Source organism: Natrix helvetica, assembly GCF_964273705.1.
Source record: "Natrix helvetica genome assembly, chromosome: 5".
NCBI lineage: Eukaryota > Metazoa > Chordata > Lepidosauria > Squamata > Natricidae > Natrix > Natrix helvetica.
In genome coordinates, this window is record NC_138551.1 from 3,780,997 (window position 1) to 3,796,063 (window position 15,067).

The 15,067-nt window shown below is 46.9% G+C and overlaps 1 protein-coding gene across 2 annotated transcripts in view; it reads left to right on the top strand.

Moving 5' to 3' along the window:
* The window catches only part of ARMC9 (armadillo repeat containing 9), a 121,322-nt gene that overhangs the window by 36,318 nt on the left and 69,937 nt on the right, over positions 1 to 15,067 (top strand). For both annotated transcript variants that reach the window (XM_081956039.1, XM_081956040.1), the window contains 4 exons: positions 4,992 to 5,026; positions 7,305 to 7,416; positions 11,067 to 11,159; positions 13,322 to 13,412. In XM_081956039.1, coding sequence (XP_081812165.1) covers positions 4,992 to 5,026; positions 7,305 to 7,416; positions 11,067 to 11,159; positions 13,322 to 13,412 — 331 coding nt within the window. The remainder of the gene's footprint in view (positions 1 to 4,991; positions 5,027 to 7,304; positions 7,417 to 11,066; positions 11,160 to 13,321; positions 13,413 to 15,067) is intronic.

Genomic DNA, 15,067 nt, shown 5'->3' on the forward strand with positions numbered 1-15,067 from the left:
CCCTTGACCGCCACAGCGGTCGTAAGTGTGAACAACGGTCCTAAGTCCTATTTATCAATGCCGTTCTAACTTCAAAACGGTCCCTAAACGATCTGTTGTAAGGCAAGGACCACCTACATTAGAGCCGAGGTGGCACAGTGGTTAGAGTGCAGGTTACCTCAGCTGACTGCTAACTGCAGTTCAGCAGTTCGAATCTCACCGGCTCAAAGTTGACTCAGGCTTCCGTCCTTCCGAGGTGAGTAAAATGAGGGCCCAGATTGTTGGGGGCAAGTGTTCTGATCCAGGCTTCCTTAAAAAGTATGAAACTCTCTTGGTCCGGGCAAAACCCCTTTTATTTATATAACTGTAAATTCCTTTCTTTCACAGTCCGCAAAGCTTAGCAAAGAGTCTTTCAGAGGAATGTTTATCCACACGCACCTTATCTCGCTTGGAGAGCTGCTAGATAGCTAGTTTCCAAACACAGGGCAAGGCAAAACTTGGCACAGGGTCTCTTATAGTCACAAAAAGAAGTTTCCACTCTTGACACGACCGAAGGAACGAATTGTTTCCTGCAAAAGCCCCCTCCCCATTTGTTCCTCTTTTGTTTCCTCTGGGAGGGGCCAATCACCTCCAAGGTGTGGCTTTACTCCCAAGTCGACCCTGCTTTCTTAGTTGTTCTTGTTTTCTGGCAGCTCTGCGCATGCGCACACTGGGAAGAGGCCCCAGCTGTTCCTCTGCCTCACTGATGTCTAGCTGCCTCTCTGCCTCCGACGCAGAGGCCTCGTCTGAGCTTTCCCCAGCCCCCAGGACTGTCCCATGTTCCTCCCCAAACTCCTCACTCTCCGACTCTGCTTCCAGCTCCACTGGCCGCCACAACAGCAAGAGGCCGACTTTGTAAACCGCTTAGAGAGGGCTGTAAAAGCGCTATGAAGCGGTGTATAAGTCTAAGTGCTATTGCTACATTTAGCACAAAGCAAATTAAAGCCATCCCTTTTATAGCTTGGTCTTATGAACTGGTGCAAATATACCTTTTTTTTGGAAATTGTTTATTTTTTTATTCTTTTGCATACAATTATAAGTATACATTCATATAAATGTTATTCTTCTTTCCATTTGTCATTCTTATACATTTATTATTCCATTTAATAGGTTATAATATACAGTTTGGGATTTACCATCCCTTCCTCCTGTTGTAACACCACCTTCTTTTCCCTTTCTTTTCTCCCTCCCTCCCTTCTCTACTTTCTTCCTTCCTCTTCCTTCTTCCCTTACCTCTCCCCTACTCCTACTCTTCCTCTTCCCCTTCCTACCCTCTCTCCTTCTCTTTCTCTCCCTTCCTCCTCGCCTTTCTTCCTTCCTCCTCTCCTTCCCCTTCCTTCTTCCTTTATCTCTCCCCTACTCCTACTCTTCCTCTTCTCCTTCCTAACCTCTCTCCTTCTCTTTCCCTCCCTTCCATCCTCTTCTCCTTACCTCTTTCTTCTTTCCCTCCTCTTCCTCTCGTTCTCTCCTCCTCTCTCCCTTTCTTTTTCTGTTGTTATAGCTGTCTCTTTCACATCTCAGTTTATGTTTTCTTGGGATGGTATTTCCACAAACCCAAATATAGTTTAGCATCATTTCTTCTTCCCTTACCTTCACTAATCTATCCTAACTATGGTTCCCCCCCCTTTATATCTCACTTTTCAATATATATATTAGTACTTTCTTTTCTGTTTTCCCCCTCTTCCCTCCCTTTCTCATTTAATCGTGCACCATCTGGGTTCTGTATCTTTTCCTTGCTTTCTTTTCTAGATTCCTTTCTCTAGCCAATCATAAAATCTTCCCCATGTCTTGAAGTACACCGATTCCTCTTTATCCTTTATTTTCAGTGTCAGCCTGTTCATCTCTGCACAGTCTTAATATCTTTTTTTTTTAATTACAGTATCTCTTCATATGGTTCAAGCGTACATTTGACAAGTTGCGTCAGTCCATGTCCCTGGAAGGAATGGGGTTGCTGGGGCCTCCTAAGACCCACAGGGGAGGGTGTGTGTGTGTGTGTGTGTGTGTGTGTGTGTCTTTATTGCAAAAATTACCCAGGGGACAGAAATGAAAATGAGTGACAGATCCATGCAGTGAGATGTAGAACCCAATCCACCTGCAAAGCTGTCCTTTGCCATGAATGGGGAGCTTTGTGCCCCCGGCGGTTTTCAATTGATGGATACCACTTCTGAAACGGCTTTCCCCGCACTCCCCCCCCCCCCGTCGGTGAGAACGACACTCTTGTATTACACGGCATAGCTTTGTGGCGTCCCAGGCGCCTGGGATGCTACGCGGAAACGGGAGTAATGCAATCTGGCTCTTGACATTTTCCTGCTTTTGTCCTCCCGGCCTTTCCCAGCTGGGTGGCTTATCATGGGCACCGATTATTATAGAAGCTGCCCTGAAAGGCATGAAGGAGACAGTTGGGGAGGGGGCATTCAGAAAGACGGGGAATTGGTGACCCCCAGCAAGCTCTTTGAAATTGCAGGAATGTTGTCCCTGGTGTCGAGATGCAGTGCTGGGAAGATATCTGCAGACCTGTCTAGTTTAGTGAAAAGAAGGACCAGGGGGGGACCTGATAGCAGGCTTCTACCCTGTTTCCCCCAAAATAAGACCTCCCCGGATAATAAACCCAATCGGACTTTGGAGCGTAGGCACTAAAATAAGTCCTACCCCAAAATATTGCAACACAGCAACAGTCACGAGGTGACCACACTTGCTGCCTCCTGCACCTCAAAAATGATAAGACCTCCCTGAGGCCGAGGGCTTATTTCGGGAGCTCAAAAGAAAACAAGACCCTGTCTTATTTTCGGGGAAACGCAGTAATATTTGGAGGGCTGCCCCAAAGAAGAGGGAGTCAAGCTATTCTCCAAAGCACCTGAGGGCAGGACAAGAAGCAACGGGCGGAAACTAGTCAAGGAGAGAAGCAACTTAGAACTAAGGAGAAACTTCCTGACAGTGAGAACAATTAATCAGTGGGACAGAAATTGCCTCCAGAAGTTGCAAATGCTCCAAAACTGGAGGATTCTAAGAAGTGATTGGACAGTCATTTGTCCCGAATGATAGAGGGTCTCCTGCCTGACCAGAGGGTTGGACTAGAAGACCTCCAAGGCCCCCTCCAACTCGGTTATTCTGTTAACAGTTGCAGGGATTGGGTATTTCTAGTTTAATGAAAAGAAGGATTCGGGGTGAAATGAGAGCAGACTTCCAATACTGTAGTTGAGGGACTTCCACAAAGAAGAGGGGGTTAGGATTAGGGTTAGTTCTCGGTTTTCCAATATTTCAGGGGTTGCCACAAAGAGGAGGAGGTCAGCCTATTCTCCAAAGCACCTGAAGCAATGGGTGGAAACTAATCAAGGAGAGAATCAATTTAGAACTGAGGAGAAACTTCCTGACAGTTAGAACAATTAATCAGTGGAACAGAAGTTGCCTCCAGAAGTTGTGAATGCCCCAACACTGGAAGTCTTTAAGAAGATGTTGGATAGCCATTTGTCTGGAACGGTATAGGGTGTCCTGCCTAGGCAGGGGGTTGGACTAGAAGACCTCCAAGGTCCCTTCCAACCATGTTATTACATATTCTGTTACCCCAATTCCTTTCAATTCCCCAGCCCAAAAAGTCTTCCAAGCGAAGCCCAGGGATTTGGAGTATTTATTAGAAAGTCCAGTTCCATAATAAGGCATGCTCCTTATAGCAAATGACTTAATCTTTCTGGGCACGAAGGTTGGTGTAATCTCTAGGAAAAGTGGGCTTTATTTACCCTGTTTCCCTGAAAATAAATCCTCCCCGGATAATAAGCCCAATTGGGATTTTGAGCGCATGCGCTAAAATAAGTCCTTCCCCAAAAATATTTAAGCTGGTTCCCGCCATTTCCTGGGGGAGGAGAGGAGGAACATGCCCCATGAGCCCCACATGCCCCTGCCATCCATGTGGAAGGGCCTCGCGGAGGCCGCTCCCCCAAACCCTAGCTACCCTGCCCCTTCTCTTAGTGGCAGCTGTAAAAAGAGCGACAGGCCCAGCGATGCTAGGGCTGGCAAGAGTGTGCCAGGAACAAAGACAGAACTTCTGGCTCTCTCTGGATCAGCCGGGCTGCGGGACGAGGTTAAGGGGCCTCCTGCACCTCAAAAAATAATAAGACCTCCCCTAAAATAAGGCCAGACGCTTATTTCGGGGGTCCAAAGAAAATAAAACCCTGTCTTTTTTGCGGGGAAATATGGTACATACCGTATTTTTCGGAGTATAAGACGCATCGGAGCATAAGACGGACCAAGGTTTTGAAGAGGCTTTTTTTTTAAAGTAGGTAGGTAGATAGAGGGATAGAGAGAGAGAGAAATACAGTAGGTAGGTAGGGAGAGAGAGGGTAGGTAGGTAGGTAGGTAGGTAGGTAGGTAGGTAGGTAGGTAGGTAGGTAGAGGGAGAGAAAGAGAAATACAGGAGGGAGGGAGTAGGTAGGTAGGGGGAGAGAGAGAGAGAGAAATACAGTAGGTAAGTAGGGAGAGAGAGTAGGTAGGTAGGTAGAGAGAGAGGGAGAGAGAAATAAGTAGGTAGGTAGGGGAAGAGAGAGAAAGAGTAGGGAGGGAGGGAGATGTTTCCAGGTGTATTTATCCATGTACTGGAGAAGGAAATCACTGACAATCTGCAGCACCTAAGACTTTGTTTCTGCTGGCACAGCACTTGATCAATGTAATTCTCATCAATCACTTTAAGTAAAGAGCTTTCCGAAAGGGAAAAAAAAAGTTTTTGCACTCTGCAAACCTCCCCAAAATGGTCCATTTTTTGCTCATTTCTGCCCTCCCCAGGAGCTCTCTGAAAGCCTCCATAAGGGTCTGCACGGCCATTTGGGTGAAGGGGGTGGGGTTTCGGGAGGCAAAAAATGCTGTATTCGGTGTATAAGACCCCCGATGTATTCGGTGTGTATTCAGCCTCTTTTTTTGAGGAAAAAAGGTATGTCATACTCTGAAAAATGCTGATTTTTTTCCCTCTCTCCTTCAACTCACAGGCTTCCACAATGTTAAGAGCATCTTTGGTCCCTGCGTAAGTTCTTTTATTTCCTCTCGACTCTGATTTGTCTGTCATGAAACGTGGGTAGTTTGCAAAGAGCGAAACGATAGGTTTCAATCAGTGGAGGTAGTCCTCGACTTACGACCACTTGTTAAGTGACCCTTCAAAGTTACCACGGTGATGACCAAAGTGACTTAAGACCCGGACCTCACATACGTACGACCATCGCAGCATCTCCATGTTATGTGATGGCTGTTGAGACCCTTGTACAGGCAGTCCTCGACTTAACGACCACAATTGAGCCCAGAATTTATGTAGCTAAGGGAGACATTTGTCAAGTGGGTTTTGCCCCGTTTTGATGACTTTTCTTGCCACAGTTGTTAAGTGAATCGCTGCAATGGTTGTTAAGTGAAACGGGCTTCCCCCTGGACTTTGCTTGTCAGAGATTCCCAAAAGGGGGATCGCATGACCCAGGGACACTACGACCGTCATAAATGGGAGTCAACTGTCAAGGTCTGAATGTAAATCACATGACCGCAGGGAGGCTGCAATGGTCGTAAGCGTGAAAAAAGGTTGTAAGTCACCTTTTTCAGGGCCGTTGTAACTTCGAGCGGTCACTAAGCAAACCGTTGTAAGTCGAGGACTACCTGTATTGATGATGGTTGCTTTTCCCTGGGGGTCAGATGATCACCACCTGCGACCTCTCGAGCCGTCTTCCGACAAGCAGAGTCGGTGGGCGAAGCCAGATTCGCTTAACAACCACAGGATTCACTTAGCAACCGCTGTGATTCACTTAACCACTGTTGCAAACTTGCTCATCAACTGCTTTGCTTAGCAATGGAAATTTTGGTCGTAACTCAGAAACTACCTGATAACAGCCTGGGGCTAGGCCAGGGGTGTCCAAACTTGGGAACTTTAAGACTTGTGGACTTCAACTCCCAGAATTCCCCAGCCAGCATGGCTGGCTGGGGAATTCTGGGAGTTGAAGTCCACAAGACTTAAAGTTCCCAAGTTTGGACACCCCTGGGCTAGGCTGTCTCCTTTTCTTTTGCCACAAAACTTGAGCTGCCTCCAAAATTCTAGGCTAACTTTGAGCTTATTGATTTATTTATTATCCTGCCTTGATTTATTTATTTATTTATGGAAAACTCCAGGTGATAAATCTATCTAATACTCCTTCCTCCTCCCATTTTACCCACAACAATCCAGGGAAGTGAGTTGCGCTGAGAGAGAGCGAATGGCGCAAGGTTACGCTGCTGGCTTTTGTGGCTAAGGCGGGACTAGAACTCATGGTCTCCCGGTGATTGTTCCAGAGTCACTCCGCTGGCTTTCGTGACTTAAGGCGGGATTAGAATTTTGGATCCCCTGGTGATTGGCCGAAAGTTCCCCAGCCAGCTTCCGTGCCTAAGGCAGGACTAGAACTCCCCGTCTCCTGGTAATTGGCTTAAAGTCACCCAAATAGCTTTCATGCCTAAGGCAGGACTACAATTCACCATATCCTGGTGATTGGCTCAAAGTCGCCCAGCTGGCTTTCATGCCCAAAGTAGGACTAGAACTCAATGTTTCCCAATATTTGGCCCAAAGTCGCCCAGTTGTCTTTCATGCCTAAGGTGGGACTAGAACTCACAGTCTCCTGGTAATTGGTCCAAAGTCACCCAGCTGGTTTCATGCCTAAGGACTAGAGTTCCCTGTTTCCTAGTGATTGGCTCAAAGTCACCCACCCGGCTTCCGTGCCTAAGGCAGGACTAGAACTCCCCGTCTCCTGGTAATTGGTCCAAAGTCACCCAGCTGGTTTCATCCCTAAGGACTAGAACTCCCTGTTTCCTAGTGATTGGCCCAAAGTCACCCAGCCAGCTTCTGTGCCTAAGGCAGGACTAGAACTCACCATCTCCTGGTGATTGGCTCAAAGTCACCCAGCTGGTATCATGCCTAAAATGGGAGTAGAACTCACAGTTTCCTAATGATTGGCCCAAAACCACCCAGTCCACTTTCCATGCCTAAGGTGGGACTAGAACTCACTCTCTCCCAGTTTCTAGCACTGTGCCTTAACCACTAGACCAAATTGTCCGTTTTTCTAAATGGAGATCTGACAAGTGCCGAATCCCAGAACCGGACCACCGAGGACCCCTCAGCGCTAGAGGCCGGTTCCCTTGGCGGTCCAGATTGAGATTTCTATTTTTCCCATTGGGCTCAGAACCCCTCCTCTGCACACCGCGTGACTTTCTAGGACTGAACGAACGAAGGCGAACATGCGTGGACTTTCTAGGACTTTGACTGCCGGTTGTGCTTCACGAGCGCTTTGTTTCTGCAGGAAAGTGCAGGAAGTGCCCCTCCTGCCCTCTTTGGATTATGAGAAGTTAAAGAAGGACCTGAGCGACGGAAGTGACCGCCTGAAGGCTTTCTTGCTCCAGGCCTTGCGCTGGGTAAGTCTTCCTGTCAATCGGGGGGGTGGCTATGGGAATTCTGGGAGTTGAAGTCCAGAGGTCTTAAAAGCCACTGAGGTTAGAAATCTCCTCCCCCTCTCCTCCCCGCTGTAGACAATTGAGAAGCCAAGTCGGGAAAATATTAGAATGTGCAGAAATGAATAGACTAACATTACTAAGTAATGTTGGCACTATCCAATAAAATGTAATTCAATGGCGAAAAGAGTAAGGTTCTACATTTAGGCAACAGAAACGGAATGCACAGGTACACTATAGGTGGTACCTTGCTCAATAGTAGTAACTGTGAGAGGGATCTTGGAGTCCTAGTGGACAACCATTTAAATATGAGCCAGCTGTGTGCAGCAGCTGCCAAAAAAGCCAACACAGTTCTAGGCTGCATCAACAGAGGGAGAGAATCAAGATCACGTGAAGTGTTAATACCACTTTATAATGCCTTGGGAAGGCCACACTTGGAATACTGCATTCAGTTCTGGTCACCACGATGTAGAAAAGATGTGGAGACTTTGGAAAGAGTGCAGAGAAGAGCAACAAAGAGGATTAAGGGACTGGAGGCTAAATCATATGAAGAACGGTTGCAGGAACTGGGTATGTCTACTTTAATAGAAAGAAGGACTAGGGGAGACAGGATAGCAGTCTTCCAATATCTCAGGGGTTGCCACAAAGAAGGGGGAGTCAAGCTATTCTCCAACCCCCTGCCTAGGCAGGAAACCCTACACCGTTTCAGACAAATGGCTATCCAACATCTTCTTAAAGACTTCCAGTGTTGGGGTATTCACAATTTCTGGAGGCAACTTCTGTTCCACTGATTCATTGTTCTAACTGTCAGGAAATTTCTCCTCAGTTCTAAGTTGCTTCTCTCCTTGATTAGTTTCCACCCATTGCTTCTTGTTCTGCCCCCAGGTGCCTTGATGCCTTGAATCTTCCGCAAAGACCCAGACTACTTTTGATCAAGCGTCTCCTTTAGAATAAGGGGCAGGTTAACATAAAACCGGACAGAAAGTTGTATTTTTCTGTTCAAACGCTGAGTTTGCTTATTTAATTAACGTTGCTCATTCTTCTCTTGGTTTGCTTCATTTCTGCAGCCACCCCTCTCAGTCAGTGACTCTGGATGGCTTGCAGTTCAAAAAGAAAAAAAAGCAGATGGCAATTAAACGCACTAAAAACATTTTTAAACAAATGTATAATGTAAACAGCCAGATTAAACATAATATACCATAAACTGCTTGGCCAGTTAGCAATCAAAACTCAACAAGAGTTCAAAAGTAGCATGATAAGAATTCAGAATGCAGTAATTCTGGCTGACCATTTCCTAGCTGCTGCAGGAACATTCTCAGCCCTTAGGTGCCTTCGAATTCACAGGCAAACCTCGACTTACGACCACAATTCAGCCCAGAATTTCTGCTGTTACATGAGACGTTGAGCTTTCTCCCTTATACAATCTTTCCTGCCTCTGTTGTTAAGCCGTCGATAAGTTGGTATTGCAATTGTCCAGTGATTCCAGCTCCCTCGTTGACTTGGGCTTGTCAGAAGGTCGCAAAAAGGGATCACGTGACCCAGGGACGCTGCCACCGTTGTAAATATGAACCAAAGTCATTGAATTTTGATCACGTGACTCACGGGGGGGGGGGGAATGCTGCAAAAGATCTAGACTACCGTATGAAAAATGGCCATTAAATCACCTTCTTCAGCGCTGTTGTAACTTTGAATGGTCACTAAACCAACGGTTGTAAGTCAAGGACTGCCTGTATGCAGGATGGTGGTTTTAGCCAAGAAAGAGAAAAGAAGCCGTGTGACGTTGTTTGCTCGGTCTGGGTCCGAGTCACTGTAGAGCAGTGGTGAAATTCAATTTGTTTTTACTACCTGTTCTGTGGGTGGCAGGGGAAGGATACTGTAAAATCCCCATTCCCTCCCCACTCCAGGGGGAAGGATACTGCAAAATCTCCATTCCCTCCCCACTCCAGGGGAAAGGATACTGCAAAATCCCCATTCCCTCCCCACTCCAGGGGGAAGGATACTGCAAAATCTCCATTCCCTCCCCACTCCAGGGGAAAGGATACTGTAAAATCCCCATTCCCTCCCCACTCCAGGGGAAGGATACTGCAAAATCCCCTTTCCCTCCCCACTCCAGGGGGAAGGATACTGCAAAATCTCCATTCCCTCCCCACTCCAGGGGAAAGGATACTGTAAAATCCCCATTCCCTCCCCACTCCAGGGGAAGGATACTGCAAAATCCCCATTCCCTCCCCACTCCAGGGGAAAGGATACTGTAAAATCCCCATTCCCTCCCCACTCCAGGGGAAAGGATACTGTAAAATCCCCATTCCCTCCCCACTCCAGGGGGAAGGATACTGCAAAATCTCCATTCCCTCCCCACTCCAGGGGAAAGGATACTGTAAAATCCCCATTCCCTCCCCACTCCAGGGGAAGGATACTGCAAAATCCCCATTCCCTCCCCACTCCAGGGGGAAGGATACTGCAAAATCTCCATTCCCTCCCCACTCCAGGGGAAAGGATACTGTAAAATCCCCATTCCCTCCCCACTCCAGGGGAAGGATACTGCAAAATCCCCTTTCCCTCCCCACTCCAGGGGAAGGATACTGCAAAATCCCCTTTCCCTCCCCACTCCAGGGGGAAGGATACTGCAAAATCTCCCTTCCCTCCCCACTCCAGGGGGAAGGATACTGTAAAATCTCCATTCCCTCCCCACTCCAGGGGAAAGGATACTGTAAAATCCCCATTCCCTCCCCACTCCAGGGGAAGGATACTGCAAAATCCCCATTCCCTCCCCACTCCAGGGGAAGGATACTGCAAAATCCCCTTTCCCTCCCCACTCCAGGGGGAAGGATACTGCAAAATCTCCCTTCCCTCCCCACTCCAGGGGGAAGGATACTGCAAAATCTCCCCTCCCTCCCCACTCCAGGGGGAAGGATACTGTAAAATCTCCCTTCCCTCCCCACTCCAGGGGGAAGGATACTGCAAAATCCCCTTTCCCTCCCCACTCCAGGGGGAAGGATACTGCAAAATCCCCTTTCCCTCCCCACTCCAGGGGGAAGGATACTGCAAAATCTCCCTTCCTTCCCCACTCCAGGGGAAGGATACTGCAAAATCCCCATTCCCTCCCCACTCCAGGGGAAGGATACTGTAAAATCCCCATTCCCTCCCCACTCCAGGGGAAGGATACTGCAAAATCCCCATTCCCTCCCCACTCCAGGGGAAGGATACTGCAAAATCCCCATTCCCTCCCCACTCCAGGGGAAGGATACTGCAAAATCCCCATTCCCTCCCCACTCCAGGGGAAGGATACTGCAAAATCCCCTTTCCCTCCCCACTCCAGGGGGAAGGATACTGCAAAATCTCCCTTCCCTCCCCACTCCAGGGGGAAGGATACTGTAAAATCCCCATTCCCACCCCACTCTGGGGCCATCCAGAGGTGTCATTTGCCGGTTCTCCGAATTACTCAAAATTTCCACTACTGGTTCTCCAGAACCTGTCAGAACCTGCTGGATTTCACACCTGCTCTGGGGGGGGGGGGTTTATAACCCAGCCCGTATGGCTTCGTTCCGCTCTGCGTGACTCCTTGAACCTTCAATCATTTCATTTTGAAACATAAACCTCTCTTCCTTTTGCAGCGTTTGACAACTTCCCATCCGGGGGAGCAGCGGGACACCGTTCTGCAAGCCTACATCAACAATGATCTGTTGGACTGCTACAGTAACGGCCAGGTTAGCGTGTGGGGGTGGGGAGATCGTACCCTAGATCGGAGACCGAGGGCATCTTTGGGAGTCTCAATCTGCAACTGTTGACTTTTTTAAAAAACAATATTTTGATTGTTTTATATCATAAATTCCATTTCTGTTTCCATATTGAACGGTGTGTTCAAAGTGTTAAAGCATCGTAAGCAGTAATGGTATCCTATTTTCTTCAGTACTGGTTCGGTAGCGGGGCCACACACGAGCATGCACAGAAGGTCCCTGATGATGTCTGGGCGGATGGACTGCCATTAACAGTTCGCCCAAACTGGTGCGAACTGGCAGATCATAATCATATATGCAACAATTATCAATCGTTATTGAAAAATAGACTATCTCCCATTGCAATAATCAATTAAATAACCATCCATTTCTACATTGAGCCATGTGTTTTCTGTATGTCCACAGTTTTAAAATATAAACATCATCATAATCATTATAGTCATGTACATGTAAATATACCACTTTATAAGGCCTTGGTAAAGCCACACTTGGAATGCGGCATTCAGTTTTGGTCGCCACGATGTAAAAAAGATGTTGGGCCTCTAGAAAGAGTGCAGAGAAGAGCAACAAAGAGGATTAGGGGACTGGAGACTAAAACATAGGAAGAACGGTTGCAGGAACTGGGGATGTCTAGCTTAAAAGAAAGAAGGACTAGGGGAGACATGATAGCAGTCTTCCAATATCTCAGGGGTTGCCCCAAAGAAGAGGGAGTCAAGCTATTCTCCAAGGCACCTGAGGGTAGAACAAGAAGCAATGGGTGGAAACTAATCAAGGAGAGAAGCAACTTAGAACTGAGGAGAAACTTCCTGACAGTGAGAACAATTAATCAGTGGAACAGAAGTTGCCTCCAGAAGTTGTGAATGCCCCAACACTGGAAGTCTTTAAGAAGATGTTGGATAGCCATCTGTCTGAAACGGTATAGGGTTTCCTGCCTAGGCAGGGGGTTGGACTAGAAGACCTCCAAGGTCCCTTCCAACTCTGCTATTATATTGTGTGTGTGTGTTTTTGTGTGTGTGTGTATATATATAATATCAGTCATTATTGAAAAATATACTATCTTCCATTGTGATTATATAACCATCAAAATACTTAGTAATCACTTTTTTCTTTCTCATGTGGTCCATATTTAACGTAAATCCACTCATCTAACCTCTGTATCTGTCAGCTAGAAAAGTTTGTAGAAAAGTTTCCCATGTCGCGAAATATTCCGAATCTTCTTTTTCTTCTATTTTTAGTATTAACCTATCCATTTTTGCGCATTCCAGAATTTTTGACTTTTGCAACTGTTGACTTTTTTAAATCCCCAAACTCCCCTGCGTTATCACGCAAAATGGGGGTAGCCCTTCACTTAACAACAATTCCTTTAGTGACCGTTTGAAGATACGATGGCCCTGAGAAAAGGGACTTAGGACCATTTTTTTCCACACTTGTTCACGACCGTTGCAGCATCTTCATGGTCACCTGATCAAAGTTCAGACGCTTGGCAACTGGGGTGTGTTAATGACGGTTGCAACGTCCTGGCGTCATTTGCAACTTTCTGACAAGCAAAGGGAATGTGGAAATTCACTTAACCGTGTTACACCCCTGCGTGGGGGCACAGGAGTTAGAAGGCAGGATTGCAGGCTGACTCTGCCCACTGCCAGCAGTTCAATCCTGACCGGCTCAAGGCGGACTCAGCCTTCCATCCTTCCGAGGTCGGTTAAACGAGGGCCCAGATTCTTGAGGGCAGGAGGCTGACTCTTTAAACTGCTTACAGAGGGCTGTAAAGCAAGACAAAGTAGCATATAAGTCTAAGTGCTATTGCCCTTCCTTCCTTCCTCCCTCCCTTCAGGGTGGAAGTGCTATTGCTAAAATCCCAGCTGATCTTGCTTTCCTCCCCCCCCCCCCCCCGCTAAATCTTACCCATGTTTATTAAGCAAATCCATGGTCGTTAAGTGGACAGTGTAATCATTAAGTGAATCCATTGTCATTAAGTAGACCCTGTAGTCGTTATGCAAATCCACATGTTTTGCCGGAAACTGGTTGTAAAGCACTGTGGAGCTTTAGTCTGGGTGCTACTGGTTTTGCTGTTACTTCATGTCAAGTATTCCAGGATTAACTGCAACCATTTCAATTTTGGGGTTCTCTTGCAGAGAAGCGTCTTAATGCTGATCCAGTCCAAGTGTGAGGTTGTGCGCCAGTACACAGCCCGGCTCATCAATGCGTTTGCCTCCCTGGCTGAAGGTAAGAGGCGGCGCATAAAGTAGCTACTTCCACCTGGGGAAGTTCTCCCAAAGCTCATAGAAACCTCTTGTTGTCGTTGTTGTGAGTTGTGAAGTCATGTCCGACCCATCACAACCCCATAGACAACGTTCCTCCAGGCCTTCCTGTCCTCCATCATCCTCTGGAGTCCATTGAAGCTCACTCCGGCTGCTTGGGTGACTCCATCCAGCCACCTCCTTCTCTGCCGTCCCCTTCTTCTTCTTTTGCCCTCCATCGTTCCCAGCAAGAGGGTCTTCTCCAGGGAGTCCTTCTTCCTTCTCATTAGGTGGCCAAAGTACTTGAGATAGAGAGAGAGAGAGAGATAGGCGGGGCGGGCAGGGCAGGCAGGCAGGCACATGCATACACACGTACATACATTGTTGTTGTTGTTAGTCGTTAAGTCGTGTCCGACCCATTGCGACCCCATGGACAAGGTTCCTCCAGGCCATTGGGGATGGGGATGGGGAATTGGGAATGTCTAGTCTAATGAAAAGAAGGATTAGGGGAGACAAGGTAGCAGTGTTGCAATATTTGAGGGGTTGCCACAAAGAGGAGGGGGTCCACCTGTTCTCCAAAGCACCTGAGGGGAGAACAAGAAACAACAGATGGAAAATAAGGAGAGAAGCAACTTCGAAATAAGGAGAAATTTCCTGACAGTGAGAACAATTAATCAATGGAACTGCTTGCCACCAGACGTTGTGAATGCTCGAACACTGGAAGTTTTAAAGAAGAAACTGGATAACCATTTGTCTGCAATGGTACAGGGTCTCCTGCTTGACCAGTGGGCTGGACTAGAAGACCTCCTGCACCTTGTAAATGCTATGCAAAAAGACCCCAGTGAGGGAACTTTTAGAACTTAGAATAACTTTATTGTCACTTTGCATGTACACTGATTGGCATGTATTAAAATGAAATTTCTTTGCATAACAGCTCTTAATATAGGTCACCACCTCCAGTACTACATAAACATGACTAAATAAATGAATAAATACAAAATTTATAAATAAGTAAAATAGATAGATACAGTGGGGCAAAAAAGTATTTAGTCAGCCACCAATTGTGCAAGTTCTCCCACTTAAAAAGATGAGAGAGGCCTGTAATTGGCATCATAGGTAGACCTCAACTATGAGAGACAAAATGAGAAAACAAATCCAGACAATCACATTGGCTGATTTGGAAAGAATTTATTTGCAAATTATGGTGGAAAATAAGTATTTGGTCAATATCAAAAGTTCATCTCAATTCTTTGTTATATATCCTTTTTTGGCAATGACAGAGGTCAAACGTTTCCTGTAAGTCTTCACAAGGTTGGCACACACTGTTGCTGGTATGTTGGCCCATTCCTCCATGAAGTTCTCCTCTAGAGCAGTGATGTTTTGGGGCCGTTGCTGGGCAACACGGACTTTCAACTCCCTCCAAAGGTTTTCTATGGGGTTGAGATCTGGAGACTGGTTAGGCCACTCCAGGACCTTGAAATGCTTCCTACGAAGCCACTCCTTCGTTGCCCGGGTGGTATGTTTGGGATCATTGTCATGTTGAAAGACCCAGCCACGTTTCATCTTCAATGCCCTTGCTGATGGAAGGAGGTTTACACTCAAAATCTCATTATACATGGCCCCATTCATTCTGTCCTGTAC